Below are 16,005 nucleotides of genomic sequence, written 5' to 3' on the forward strand. Positions count from 1 at the left end.
GGTGCCCTTTACATAGGGCAAGGAAAAAAGGCAAGGGTTTAAGTATATCAGTGGGGGGGAAAAAAGATTTGTATGTGTGGGTGCCTTTGCCTAAGAACACATGTGAGTCTGTGAGCCTGCCGATAACAACATTACTGATTTATGAGAAAGTGACAGAGTAAGAAAGATAGGAAGAGAAGGTGAGGGAGGTACAATAGTTGAGTCAGAGAACACAATCTATACATTATTATATATAAGTATATAATGTGTGGGTGTGTATATGTGTGGTCAAATGTTGTTCTATGCACAAGCCAATAATTGTTGAAATGAATAAACTATGACATGAGGGGTGTGTTATACATCTATAAATTATTGTGTTTTACTAAAGCTGAGTGATAATAGACTCAATAACAATGAGAGGACAAAGAAATCAGACAAATGGCAAACCACAAATTAACAACTGCACAACAGTAATTTAATAGTTATAATGATGTGAAAACTATTATAACAACACGACTAGAATCAAAATATAAATTTCACTTAATGGTGCTGGGCATGAGATGTAGCAAAACAAGTGGGTAAACTATCAAGACAAAGCTACGGTGAAGGAAACCAAAGGTTAATGCAACACTATTACTGCAAATTATTAACTATAAACTCCAAAATGTCATTTAAATAAAACTGTGTAACAACACTTGCAGCACATTTTCTACCTACATTGCAATCCAGTACACTCTGTATGATATTGATTTCTATGTAGATAGAAATTCCACTACACCACAAGATTGCTTGAATATTTCATGCAGACGGAAGCACCGGTTTGAACAAAATCTTTTCCAAAGAAAACTCACGGCTGTGAAATATTTAAGGCTTTCTAATTAGAACGCACAGACGGACATAAAATTACTGTATTCTTTTCTACTGTCAGCTGTTTGCAGAATGGTCATAAAATAGCATTAACTGATTAAATTCCAGTTCCAAGCATATTTGGCAAGAACACTAGCAGTGCCTATTCAAAAGTTACTGTGGTCCAAAGTGAAAGCAGTGTAATTGAACTTCCAGGGTGTAATCTGAAAATCCCAGCTGTAATGAAAATGGTCCAGGAATGCAGGAGAAGATTACCTTGAAGTTGATTTTGAGCAAATTTACATGATTTTTTCCTCCTAAAGTTTTTGGCTGTTTTGGTTATCCCAATATATGCAATAGAGATGGCACGATACCACTTTTTTATGTCCGATACAGATACCGATATCATAAATTTGGATATCTGCCGATACCGATATGAATCCGATATAGTGTTTTTTAATCAACAAAACTGTTTTTTAAATATCTTGCTGCATTTTGTATAAGTTCATACTCAAGTTTAAAACAACAACTACACTAAAGCTATTCTGTTATACCTGTATGCAAAAGAGAATATTTCATAGTTCAGCAATACTGATCAATCTAATAAACTTAAACCTACACCATCCTCCCTATTCTGGTATTTTAAAGAGTACTTAGCATAAATATTAAGCAACCTAACTAATAGGGTTCCAACTCCCAGCAACAACAAAAATAAATAAATAAAAAATAGGGAACCACCCCTCACGCGCCACCTCATGATGCTTAATCGACGTAATCAACCATAATTTGATGCAGTGTGAAAAAAAATGCACAGAAATCAATTATTTTTCAAGAAATATTAAATAGATTCAACAGCTTTCTTCAACAAAATTGCAGACTGCACAGATGGTACCTTCCCAAAGGAAAAAGTACTATAGCTTACTAGGGTATATATATTAGACTTAATAGTCACTATATACAGTAATTGACTTCTATTCATTTTACATCAAATTAAAACTTTGGGTGTCAGATAATTAATTATTAAAAACAAGACATTTTAAATGAGAATAAGAAAGAAAAGTATGTCTTTGTGCCCCCTTTTCCCTGTTAATGCCCTATTGGCCCCCCTGGCTAAACTTTGCTAGATCCGCCCCTGCACAGTTACCAGCGTCAGCTACGTAGAAAAAGATCCTCGAGTAGAAAGTAATATTAAATACATTCTAACAACAGCTGATCAAGCTTAAATGTGCTGCTGTTGTTCAGCTGCTGGTTTCCTCTTTCTGGTGCAAAGTGGGCCAAAAGCAAACAAGAGACACGGACTCGCGACAGAAAAGCCGATCAGCTGATCATTGATCAGTTTCATGATTGAAGTAGCAGCAAGAAGAGGCAGTCGCTCCATATATCGCTTGTTAAGCTTAACGCAGGAATGCTTTACAAACATTCAGAGATGGACTTACACACTTGCTTTACTTCTCTCGGGGATAACTTTGTCGGAGATGAAATGCCGGGTAGCTAGCGAAGCTCCAAATGCTATCCAGACCACCGACAGGTCCCGCATGCCACAGCCGCTCTATCACGTGATGCATACTGCTCCGACGTGCTAACGTTCTGAGGTGAGTTACGGCGTGTTGCAAGTTTCCTGAGGTGCTTTCGTGATATTTAATGGATCGGATTACATTACATTTTTTATTTTTCTCCGATATCCGATCCAGTAATTTAGGTCAGTATCGGACCGATACCGATAGTAATATCGGATCGGTCCATCTCTAATATGCAAATAGAAAACATATCTGATTTTTTAAAGTGGAATCTACTGCCAAGAGAGCCGAGATCAAGTTGGCCAGTTAAAAAATAACAAGAAAGATATCAATGGGAAAGGTGAAAAATAATCAGATCCTCGAAATGATTATTGCCCAAAGCCTCCTGGAAAAGCCGAGACAAAGATCCCAGTGTACAATCTCCTGGTCTGTTTTAACAGTTGGAATTCTACATCAGCAGCTGCAGACAACACAAGCAGCCAGAAAGCTGCACTCCAGGGAAAAGCATCCGTCTACTGACAGCATCATCGCTGCCAGGCTCATCCCAAGGTTTGTTAGTTTGCTGGCATAGTCTGACTGCCCCTCCATCCATTTTCAGGCAGCTTAGGCCCTGAATAACATCGCCATAGGTACCGTGGACCAGACAGCTGCTGCAAAGCAAGCCTTCATAAGCCCGGTGAATTCACCACATCTGAAAATTTATATCATGATATTTGTGCCCTGGTAACAGCAAAGGTAATGGATCCAGCTATGAGTATAATGGGGGACTCGAAAATTGCTCTACGTGTAAAAGTAGATAGGTTTGGGAAAGAGGAAAGTCATGACTCAGACTCAGTGAGTTCTTTATTTATTTATTTTTTTATTGCTGGACTATAAAACACCTTTCTTCTGTTATACTCAAGTGTCCCAAAAAGCCATGACATTGTGACAGTGTGCCAGAATGAACAATAGGTCCCTGAAAGTGAGGCAGTTAGATGAAACTAATTAATCATTAACTTCCTAATTTTCTCCTGACACATGTAAGACGACTTTTTGTGAGAAGGCAACCTATTTAATTGTGGTGATACAGTTCAGTTTGTGCAGGTCCTGGAGAGATAGAGTAGGCAGTGCTAAAAAAGTATTTTTTTCTTCCTGAGAGAGGGCATTTCTGAAATGCCAAAGACTGTTTTTTATCTCGGGGAATTGTCATGGGTTTAATGCTTCCAGAAAAGTATGATAGAAAGTACCTACTTGATCAACTTAATGGCAGCTTCATAGCCATGGTCCCCCACTCCACTCTGAGACATTAAGATTAGGAGACTAATGAGTAGTGCTGCCAACATGATTGCTTAGTAAGACTTATGACTGTTCAGTCTGAAGTTCCCTTTAGGTTAGTTAGTACTTCAATATTTTGACATCTAAATGGGGCTTTTGCATGACTTGATTGCGTCATAAAGAAGTGGAACATAACAGTCTGACAGAGTTGGCTAGTTGAGCCCTAAAGGTCCAACTCAAATTCCAATTATCGGTTTCATTTTTACTGGGTAAAGAAATCACTTCGTTTTGAGTTAATAACCTCAGTAGTTAGATAACATATACTAATATTTGTCTTTTAAAACTAAAATATAAAAACTTGTAAAATTAATAATTACTTCAGGAAGTTTTTGTTCTGCATTTAAATATATACACGTCTTGCCAGATTTGCTTTTAAAGCAAACTGAAAGATTATTTCTTGAAGCAATGTGGGATTCATTTGTTTGGTTTTCTCCCTTTGCTAATCATGCATTTCTTAAATACTGCTGACTGCAAGTGAAACCCTAAAAATGATAATGTTATTGCAATATTTATTTCCAGTAGGGTTACAGAGCCTTCAAGTCAACACTTACTCATCCAATGCTGCAATGAAAAACATGCAGGTATGTTGTTCTGTGCTATTTTAGGGTATTTTGGTGCAATAAGCCTTCAGTAAAAGGCCAATATTAGATTCAATTTAAATTATTTACGATACATAAATTGTGCACTGAAAGGTTAATTCTTTGCATCATGTTTGATGCTTTCAGTCCTGACAAGGCACAAATGTAGAAGTACTTAGCCTGGTGATTTAAATGCACCAAGAGGTACTTTGGCAAAAAGGTTTAAACTATCACTAACAGTAGAAAGTGCAGATTCATGCGTTTCCCAAACCTATTTGTTTCCATTTGAAAGAATTACTACTTTTGTAACTACTGTGTACTGACTGTACAAACAAATCTTCTAGGGAAAGACTGCAAAGCACAAGTGCACTTTGAAGTGTTTTTCTATGATTTATAAGAAGTTACAGGGAACAAAAAAAAAAAATTCTGTCATGCTGACATTTGAAAATGTACAAAGTAATTGATATTTAAACTCATTCAACTTGAATATTCTGTCAATTTGCTTACAAAATTAGAATCAATCCACAATTAGGAATGTGGAAGTGGTCCGTTAACGCTCTAGGCATTGACATGAAACATTTTAATAGTGTGACTGACTAGTATTGATTTTGCATTCATGTGTGTGTAAACCAGGGGCGGAGCGTGGGGGTGGCTTACGGGGCTTAAGCCCGGGTTGTTTTGTCAGAAGCCCGGGGTATTTTGGAGTGTAATTTTTTCATAGTTAGATGCCTGGCTGACAACTGTATAAAACAAAAAGTACACACAATATTCGAAGCACATAGTGCACACTGTGGGAATTTACGACTGTGCGTGAATCCCCCCCTGATATTGGTATGATCCAAGCTCAGGCACTAAGCGACTGAGCGAGGGGGCGGGGGGAGCTGCTGCCAGTGAGTGCGCTGTTGGAGAGACGGAGCCAGCCATACTAAGGAGAGCTTAAGTTTGAGCAGGTACCAAAGCAAATCATTCGTACCGTACAAATAATGTAAATATGACGGTGCATCACGAAAGATTGATATGAAACTGATCACTTGACCAATATTATTTTACTTGCTCTTCAAGTGAATCAACAAATGGCAAAATGAAAAGCCGAACAAATGCTATTTTTTAGAGAGTCTTAGCTTACGTGTGTTTATTTCATATTTTCAGTTCTTACCCTCCCCGACTAATTCGGTTTCAGTTATGTACTGAAATATAAGAATGGACATTAGAGGGTTCTTTCAAAGAAAAAACTCAGGTAAATGTTATTTTATATATTATGCTTTGTATGTTGTTCAGTATATTTCTATGCAAAACAAGAGGGATTTCAGTACACAGCAGGATATTCACATTTGTAACCAGATATTTACATACACTTTAGGGAGAAAACATAAAACATTTTTACTGTACAACATCAATTTAGAGTAAACTTTTGTTTTAGATAAATATTGAAATATATTTTGAATTAGTTAAATGTCAGAATAAAGAGAGACAGAGCTGTCTATTTTTTATCACTTTCATCAAATTTAGGAGTACATGTACACTAAGTTTATTGTTAATTAATAAGAAAACTCCAGACGATTCCATTCTGAGCTGAAGAAGCTTCTGATAGGTTAGTAGAGTCCATGTGAGTAAATTGGTGGCACAGCTGTGGATGCATATAAGGCAAAACACAGAGCCTGTTTCTGTGACATGGGAAAATCCAGAGATGTCAACCAAAACACCAGGAAAAGAATCGTGGAGCTCCATAAGTGTGGCTCAATTTGAATACAATTTGGTGCCATTTGCAATTAAAAAAAACACAGACAGTTTCTCTCTTTACTCTTAAAGTTAACAAATATGTTTTTATATTTATCAATCTAAAAAAATAAACATTTAGTCTGATTTGATGTTACAATTAAAAAAGTGTTTGTGTTTTGATCTGAAGAGTTTGTAAATATCTGGTTTCAACTGTATATTTGATGATTGTCAGCACAAAGAGGGAGAGAGAGGAGCAGAGATTGAGATGGAGAATGAGGACAGAACAGAGATGAACAAGAGCAGGTGAGACACACATGTTAGTCAAATGGTTGCTTACTAAAAGTATCACTGTATCATAGGTACTCATGTATCTCGTACCTAGTGTTTCTTTTTAGGTTTGCTATTTTTCAAATTCTATATTTATTAAGTTCTGCAGGGTTGTTTGCACAACAAGGCTAAATAATTATATAAACTTTTCTCAATCTAAATAGTGGACTTTGGTAGAATTAAATAAATAAGTGTAGTGCAGGTCTATGATGATTTTTAGTGCTACTATCATCTAGTTCTGATTGTGGTTATGTCTTGGTTAAGTCCTCAGTAATCCTGCTTTTGAACTGTTGTAGTCCTGTTTTAATTCTGGATCAGTTCTGGGTCTGGTTGAATTGGGGTTTAGTCCCTGTGTCTTGATACAGCCCCGACTTCGTTCTGTCTTGCTGCTCAATTAAAAAACTAGTTTAAGGTGTCCTGCATGTGTGATATATATATTTCCCTATATGAAGTCATTCTTTTTTGAACAAAACTCAAAACAGAGCCTATTAATCTTTCAGTCATTTCTACACCCCCCCCCCCCCCCCTCAAAAAAAAAAAAAAAAAATCCCACATGCATACTACCCTTTAGGGCTAAGCCCCGGGTGTTTCAAATGTCTGGCTCCTCCTCTGGTGTAAACTGACTGATTTGTGAAGATAAAAGGATAAATTTTTGTTATTGTTCCTTATTTCTGTTGACATTACCTTCAACACGTTTCTGTCACTCACACCCACTCATAGGCAAACAGCACAATCACATATGCCCAGCTAATGCACTAAGAGATGCTGTGCTATGCAAAAAAACAAAAAACAAAAAAACAAAAAAGAAAATAACAGAAGGGAACAGGGACCAAGTCTATCTTAGAAAACTAAGGGAGATGGGTCAAAGTGTCTAAAAACACCACTTAACCAGTATTGTGTATAAGTAACTCAAATGCTAATGGAAAAGATGTGTATGCATGAAGTGTTACTGTGCTGGTGCTTTTTGAGCTAAAAACAAGGGAGGCCTGGATCAGCTTGTGCAAGGTATCATCAAGTTCCAAAATCCCAGCAACTAGTGATGCAGGAATCCAGATTTATACAGCTCTTTTACAATACTGATACAGAGTATGAATCCAATTAGGGCTGGGCCATATTATACCGTTCACGGTAATACCGGTACAATGTTAGGCAACGATAAGAAAATGAAATATCGCGATAATATATGGGTAAAACGCGCATGCGCAGTGCCTTTGTTTTCATACGCACATAGCCAAAAAAGCATGGCGGTAACGGAGAACGAGAAGGGAGAAAGCGGATCGTTGAGTGAAACGCATGAACCAGAATTGGTTTGTAAAAATGGTGCCACTTCAGTGATGTGGAACTGGTTTGGTGTTTGTCCGTCAGATACCCTACAAAGCTCTTTTTTTTTTATAGAACATGGGAGCGGGCCGTCGTTATTACCGTATTTGTCGGACTAAGGTGCTTGTAAATCTGGGAGTAATCAGGGTCCTAAACTCCGTTCGCTTCAGGTCCCAAAGTCAAACGAACACTGCAGCATCACTGAGAGTTAAAAACGGTCTAAATTCTTTCATCTTTAATAAAACGATCAGCATTGCTGCTTTATCAGGTGTAACTATGAAGTTTAACATCCAGGCATCCATGAAATTTATTACATTTAACGGAGTTAGAAGTTAGCAGGAAGTTAGCTCGCTAGTTTTGCTAGTTACCTAAGCATGATATAGCATGTTCTGACTGAGAGATTTCTGAAAAAATTCAAACGTACAGCTCTGCTATCACTTCCAACATAAATGAAGACAGGAAACTAAACAGCAGTGACGTGTGTAAGGTTACTGAAGTTGGGCTAGGTGGTATATAATGATGAGCTACGTGATCGCTAGCAACACAGCTATGTTAGCATAACACAGCGGTCCCCAACCTTTTTTGCGCCACGGACCGGTTTATGCCCAACAATATTTTCACGGACCGGCCTTTAAGGTGTCGCGGATAAATACAACAAAATAAAACTAGTACCGGTACCGATAAAAAGAAGATTTATTCATAACACACGTGAAAAGACCCAGGAAAACCAAGTTAACGATAAAAACGATGACAAAATAACGATAAAAACCCTGAAAACCATACATTTCACACCTGAGCCTCAACTCTCGCGGCCCGGTACCAAACGACTCCGAGGCCTGGGGGTTGGGGACCGCTGGCATAACAAACAGTGAAGCTGGAGGATGAACGCTAACACTTTCCCACTCGATAAAAGTTAACGTGAAGGTTCCTGATGGTTAGAGACAAATGCAATCACATGGCAGGATGCTGTAAATGGACCAAATTTCAGTCAGAAGGACAACTGAGATAATCCATCCACAATAGAAGGTTAGTCATTAATATAGTGCAACAACATGGGAATAGAGCAGCTGTGATAGAATATAGCATTAATGAGTCAATGGTACAGACGTGGAGGAAGCAAGAATGAGTTGAATAAAGTTTGATTTATCTGACTGCTTTGTTTCGCTTAATGTGCCTTATAATCCCGTGCACCTTATGGTCCGAAAAATACGTATTTGACTTTAACTTATTAAATGTTGCTTTTGTAACTTGTAATCTGTAAGGCTTAAAAAACAATTTTACTGGTATTTATAGTAAAATTACAGCCAAGGATACAAGATATTATACCAATATCAGGGCCAAATTATTGAGTCAGGATCAAACTGATCTCAATCCAAATATTGGATCAGTGCATCCCTACCATGAGTAAACTCGTGGTAGTAAACTCAAAATCACAAAAGCCCCTTAAGGCCATCTTCTAGTGGGTCTTTATATAGCTTCCAGTTAATTCTTGCTCACTCACCTCAGAAATGTACCAGTTATTTCGCCATATCTGTAATGTGACAACATAACCTTTTAACATGATTGTGATTTTCCTGAAAAAGATGAGTTGCAGGGAGGCAAATCTGAAGAATGGGGCAGGTGGTGAGCAAAGCGATATTGGTTTGGCCAAATACTGTTTCCAATGTGCTCTGTGCTCATGACGACGTGCCATTGTTAACTTCTCTCTCCGATCCCCTGTTGTCAATATGAAGTCTGGGGATGAATTTACAGGACAAATTCAAGCTGTTGACTTCTCTACTAAAATTGCTATAACCTATTCTGTCCTAGACAGAAATCCACCTTCCATTACCAGTCATGAGCCTCCATACAAAAGTCAGGTCAGTTTGTTAGAGAACTTGCTTTGCCCTCTGTGCCAGTTTGAGAAATGCATGCGAAACTGTGGATATAGAACACTGTCTGGGGATGCAGTAAGGGAGATCGATCAAATTTAAATCACATGTGTTTGTTTTTATTCATTTATTTTATTGTAATGGGATTATTCCAGGAAGCTTTTGATCACAACTTGTTTGTGTGTAAGACTGCAGCAAATCTAATTCTAATCTATACAGCACAAAACCACAACAACAGTTGCCTCAAGGTGATTTTATATTGTAAGGTAAAGACCCTACAATAATACAAAGAAAACAGAGAAAATCCCATCAATTATATGATCCCCAACATTAATACAAGCAAGCGTTTTTGGCGACAGTGGGAAGGAAAACTCCCTTTTAACAGGAAGAAACCTCCAGCAGGACCAGGCTCAGGGAGGGGCTGGGCCATCTGCTGTGACCGGTTGGGGTGAGAGAAGGAAGACAGGATAAAAGATGTGCTGTGGAAGAGAGCCAAAGAAATCTAATACTACTTATTTGGAATGATGATACACATATGGGGGAGACTTTAAAAAAAATGGATGTCGTGAATAGCCAATAAATCTCATCAAATGGGTCCACATTTGACTTCTTCTGTTGCTCAAAGGACCAAATTTCAAGCAGAACTCTTCGAAATGACATTCATTTTCTTCTTATTATAAAGAATTTTTCATTTTGCCTACCTCTCTGATATCCTGGTGAAAAGCAAGCAAGCTGATCTGAAAGGTGTTTACCATTAAAAACTGAAAGCGCAAGCCTCAATATAAAAACACTGACTTGCTTTGATGGCAAGCAGTAGTTTATTTATATGCATGTGCTAATCTGTGTAAGTGTGTGACTGGGGATAAAAACAGCTTCTCACTGACCAGTGAACTAAATTATTATATCAGCCGTTAAAGAACTGACCTTTTAAAGCACTTGGCTCTATTTGGCAGCCAATGAAAACACCTCTCTTCACTCATCTCTTTGGAGCTTGTTGATTTTATTTCCCCCTCTGTGACTGCCTTCTCTTGTGTAATCACACAAAAACAGGGGAAAGAGGAAAGATGGAAGGAGACTTAGGGGAAGAGAAAACATAGAAAAGTAATTAAAACAGAGTGCTGGAGAAAGAGGAGCGTGCTGGCCTATGACCGATAGATGCAGCCGCATTGAACCGAAAACCACGATGGGATTAACAGAGGTCTAATGCTCTAAGGATGCTGGGAAATGGCTTGGTCTTCTGTGTTTGTGTAGATTTGCACAAGTGTGTGTGTGTGTGTGTGTGTGTGTGTGTGTGTGTGTGTGTGTGTGTGTGTGTGTGTGTGTGTGTGTGCGTGTCCATGGAATGCTTCCGAAGAAACCTTTTTTGTTTTAGAAATTATTCAAGAGTGTGGATGTACAGACTTGTTTGTCAGTGTGACTGAAAAAAATGATACACTGCTAAGGAAAACAGGAAAAGCACTATAAGTAACACCTCATGTCTGTATCGCTCAACTGAGCTAAATTAGGGTGTACTCACACAAGGCACGGTGCCCCCCCAACAATGCACTTACACCGCCTGAATATCTGGGCCTGAATACGCTTAATTTTGTCTTTAGGATTTCACACTCTTTCTTGGCTGGTCTTACCCTCTCCCTCTCCCTTCCCCTCCACACACACACACACACACACACACACACACACACACACACACACACACACACACACACACACACACACACACACACACACACACACACACACACACACACACACACACACACACACACACAAAAAGCACTCTTGTAGAGCATAAGGGGGTTCATGATTTTATGCATTATGTGGCTTAACTGTGGAAGCAATAACACACACTGGCCTCTCACATACTAGCTAATTAATTAACAAAGTGATTTCATGATGTCCATTACAATCACACTATATTTATACTGTGCCCACATCCAACTCAACTGTGCCTGGGCCTGCTTCTTGCAGGAGCCCAGAGCACAACACTTAGTAGTGATCACACTTAGCCAAACAAAGTGGACACTTGGGGGTCAAGAGTGCTCTGACATGGAAGTGTGAGTACACCCTTTAACTGGAAATTCATGTGTCTTGGCACGTACATAAAAACATAAGAAAGAGGCAGGACATATACACTGGTTGTTTTAAATAACTGGAGTCACAGAGAAGTTGATCTTTTGCATATAAAATGTCACTTTGCCATTATTTGTACACAATCATAATTAGCAAATAAATTATAATAAATGATAAGGTATGGCTAAAAACATATTATTTGAGTTCACAGCTGAACTTCACCTTTGACCACTAAATACTGCTCAGTTCAGCTCAGTTCAAGTGAATAAACTCAACCAAAATTTGAAGAAATTCCATCATAGTGTGGCTGAAAAGCTGCAGCCAGTGGATGCAAAATAAAATTCATAAATAGAAAAAGAAAAATTGAAAAAGCATTGCTAATAAATGAGAAAGAAGAAAAAAAGACAAAGAAAAGGATTTAACTTCTTCATAGAGTAGCTAAGAAGTAGATCAAGAGATCCATAATCTGAGACTGCAGAGACACTGACAAGGTTCACTTTGTCTTGCTCCCAAATCCTTTCCACTATACCTAGAGATGCTTGTAAGACATGCTTTTTGCAGAACTACTTATGACTTGATTGGCAGGAGGCAAAGTATGCAAAATTACAAAATAAATGCCAAGATCAACATTAAATAGAATTATAAAATACTAAAACTGTTTTGGTGTGAGTGTCAATTACTTATTGATTCACTAAAAATTCTTCAGTTCTTAACATTGATAATACTATGTACTTCACATTTTTTTTTATTTCTTCATGGCTAAAAATTAATCCTTGAAAAGTGTAAGTCATAGATTCATCTGTTTTATGGTTTATAGTCTACGTATGTATCCATGTATACACCGAACAGAAAAAGGATAAACGTATATTAAAAAGTGCTTCAATGAAACAATTCCACAAGCAAAACTGAGCTGAAAACAGTATCTTTAAAATGTGGTAGCTGATCTTTGGTCATTGTAAATTCCAGTTATTGATCAGGGTTAAAAACAGATGTGATGTGATATACTGGATTTTCTTGAAAAATGATTGCATTGTGCCTGTTAGCACTTTTGTCTTAAAGGAAATTATACTTTGCATATTACTGTGTTTAGTGATATTATGGAAGTTCTTTTGTAGAAGGATAAAATAGTTGAGGTCAATGCACTCAGTGTCCTATTGTTTTAAAACTAGAATTAAAATTTTCTGTTAAACTCAATTATTCATTTTTCATTCATTTCATTTTCTCATTTTCTCATGTATGTTTTGCATTTGGATGTAGGCCCTGGCATCTATTTAGATTCTATTTCATATTTTTCATTGTAATAACTGCAGTGAAATGGTTCAGTCTGTTGAAGATTCACAACTGAATAAAACGCTAATATATTTTTAAGATATTGTTTATGAAATAGACAAAAACAACAACAAAAAAAACCCTTCATTTGCAGAGTTTTATAAAAATCATTTGGAACTACCTCAAAAGTTTAAAGTGATCTTTCTCTGAAATTCATTTGCTTCATCCTCTCCGATTAGCATTCTTGCCACCCATCGCACATCCAACTGGTATTTGGGTATGGCAGTTTATTTGCACAGTTTTGCTCCTGCTTGGTCTCTCTCCCCTCAGACACATTCTGTCTCTTCCACATCCTTCAATCTCTCTCCGTTTCCCCTCTTCTTCCTTACCTCCTCCCCGTCCTTTCTCCTATTCCCCTTCTCTGTGATAAGATAGACTACTGTTCGGCTTGTGCCTCGACCTGCTGAATTTCAAATAGGCCCCTTTGACAAAAACCCAGAGCCATGGTCTCCCCTCCTTGCTCTCCCAGAATATTAACTAGTTCTGCAGCAGTGCCAACAATCCTAGACTCCTAAGCCCACCAAAGCACTACAGATCCATTTGTTGCATTAAGGAAATGAACACTGAAGCAGAGGAGGGGATCATCACTGTCAATACCTGTAGTTATACTTCAGGACGTGAGACTGCAACTGAGGCCATACTGTACATTCTTAGTTTATAACTGAATGCCTTTGAGACTGAACACAAATCTTAGCAATAAATAAATGAATAAATGTTGTGTACCAATAAATTAAATAGCTGTTGTATAGTGATCACCAATCTCTTTATTCTTTTCAAGAAGTAGGACAGACTACAGCAAAACCTCTGTTCTAATTTGATTGTCACAGTTAGCTATGCTGTTCTTCATAAAAACTCAAACTATACATTTAAGTTCTACTCGGAAGAGACCTGCTGCCCTCTTTCGGAACTCAACCTATCAGTCAAGACCCACTGAACCAGATCGCTGACAGTTTACCATATGACTGATTTTTAGGGGTTATTGAGTTTAACTCGTTTAAAGCTCCAAACATAGATGAACACAATATGAATATTTTACTCTAGTGCACTGTAATGAAAACGAATAAAGTTATTAAGCTCCTGGAAAATAAAGTGCAAAAATATTAACTGCTTTACTGAGATTGTGTAAACGTCTGTGGCATCATCAATGTCAGTGTATAAGCTGTCGGACATTAAATTTTGAATTTTTTTTTTAACAGAATATAATATAAAAAAGAATGTTTGGGGTAATTTAGATATGGGGTCATCTCAGAGTTTGCTCTGGAGAGCAGTCCTGGCTTTCTTGTTTGTAATACTCTGCAGTGTTTTTAATACATATAGCTGAATCATAGCTGAGCAGATGGTTTTGTATACTCAAGCAGTGTCTTCACGGTAAGTTGCCAACTAGTTTACACTGCCAGAAGCTTAAACAATTCTACCATTGTTTTCCTTTTCCAGCATAACTGAAAAAAACCCCCAAAAAACAAAAAGATGATAAGATGTGATATGTATAGCCAGCCAGTTGTAATTTGTCAAATAAATTCATTACAATTGCGTCATTGCCTGCTGTAGCTGTAGTGGTTAAGGTGGATGGAATCAGTTGATTGCCGACTTGAGGCAACATTTCAGGTCACTGTGCTTATCCTACTTGTTACATTACAAATGGCTAACCACATAAGACAGACATTATATAAATGCCAATATGGTTTTAGGCTATTAGCAGCACCATGCATGCAATACAAGCTGGGCTCTACTTTACTCTGGAGGACTGTAATGCTTCACTAATGTCAATTTTGATCATTATAGAAGAGTCTGAGTTGTAAAAAGTCACTAATGATAGGCAAGAGACTCAAAGACACTCAAATAAGTTCAAAAAGCTTATTACCTTGTTGATCCAGGTCTCAAACATTTGGTCGTTTTTCATTGTCAGGAATAAATCTGAGAGGAAGAAAAAGACAGAAGAAGGGAGGGTGCAAGTCATTAAGTGATACATTAATTTGTTTGGCAATTATAATCAAGTATGGAGCAGACGCGCTGATCAAATGTGCTGATCTACAACACAGAGAATCACATAACTGGAAATGTACACTATACTCTTGCAATAAGGCTTTTAACAGATATGGACAATGTTAACAAATCTTGAAAAAATTGAGAAGACCTCTATTGTAGCCAAAAAAAAGTTCTCTTTTTCTTTTTGTCTCTCAGCAGCTAAAATTGAAAACATGAAATTAAATCTACTCTTCAACACAATATATGACGCACATGACTCAATACATGTTTATGCTCAACTTAATTAATTAAACCAAAATATACAGAAGAAGAAAAGTCTAAATATTTTAACATTCAACAGTTGACACAGAGGAATGATTAATATCTTTATTCATTTTTGTATATTTTTGACATTTCTTCCTCCAACTCTGATATAGAGAGGCACTGCTTGTTCAATATGCAGTTTAAGTAGGTTTCCTAAAGCAACAAAGATAAATTGGCTTCTTAAAACAGTATAAGTAAAAACAAGTAAGGAGAAGGAAAAGGGATAGTGGTGGAATCTCCTGCTCAAAGCAGATGGATTTTGCTCAGCTTCTGGAGTCTTCACCCCTGGTAATGCCTGTAGCTTGCTCTATTGGAATCCTATAACCTGCACTTGTACTCATATTACTTGCTCTTGAAGCTCAGGCTGCAGGCTGCACTTATAATGCAGTTTCTGCGTGCTTCTCTTTGAGAGGACGTTTACTTTCATTCCTGTGTGCTCTGGTTCTGCCCCAATAATTGGACATGAAATAAATATTGCCATTGATCTGCTTTGGGCCCTGCTATGTGTTGCTGTGCCCTGCATGGGCATATACAAATGGTACTGAAATAAGGGGAAAATTAATAAAGGAAAAACTGGAACAACAGGACAAACGGAGGTTGTGTGTGTAATGATAGAAAGCACTATAGAAATCCTATATCCATACACAGAAGAATTATCTAGTAATGTCATGGTCATCAAAGCCAACAAGTTCAAGATGCTACAATGTCACTCAATATGCATGACTATACATGACATTAAAAATACTGTTTTGAAAGAGATTTTCAGTCAAAGCTTTTTGACTGAAAAGTGATCCTCTGATACCATACCGATTAAAAAAGTCTTGTAACAAATACACATGGAAATGT

At 37.5% G+C, this 16,005-nt stretch overlaps 1 protein-coding gene and 1 long non-coding RNA gene across 2 annotated transcripts in view; one reads left to right on the forward strand and one right to left on the reverse strand.

Annotated features, from left to right (window-relative positions):
* itfg1 (integrin alpha FG-GAP repeat containing 1) overlaps nt 1-16,005 on the reverse strand; it is a 156,633-nt gene that overhangs the window by 118,326 nt on the left and 22,302 nt on the right. Inside the window, exon 7 of the mRNA XM_026175418.2 lies at nt 14,732-14,784. Within this exon, the coding sequence (XP_026031203.1) occupies nt 14,732-14,784 (53 nt within the window). The remainder of the gene's footprint in view (nt 1-14,731; nt 14,785-16,005) is intronic.
* Nucleotides 5,131-6,317, forward strand: LOC145428324 (uncharacterized). The gene is made up of 3 exons (XR_013908607.1): nt 5,131-5,184; nt 5,384-5,471; nt 6,186-6,317. It is a non-coding gene; the product is annotated as an uncharacterized LOC145428324 (long non-coding RNA).

This window comes from Astatotilapia calliptera, chromosome 1, assembly GCF_964374335.1.
Source record: "Astatotilapia calliptera chromosome 1, fAstCal68.1, whole genome shotgun sequence".
NCBI lineage: Eukaryota > Metazoa > Chordata > Actinopteri > Cichliformes > Cichlidae > Astatotilapia > Astatotilapia calliptera.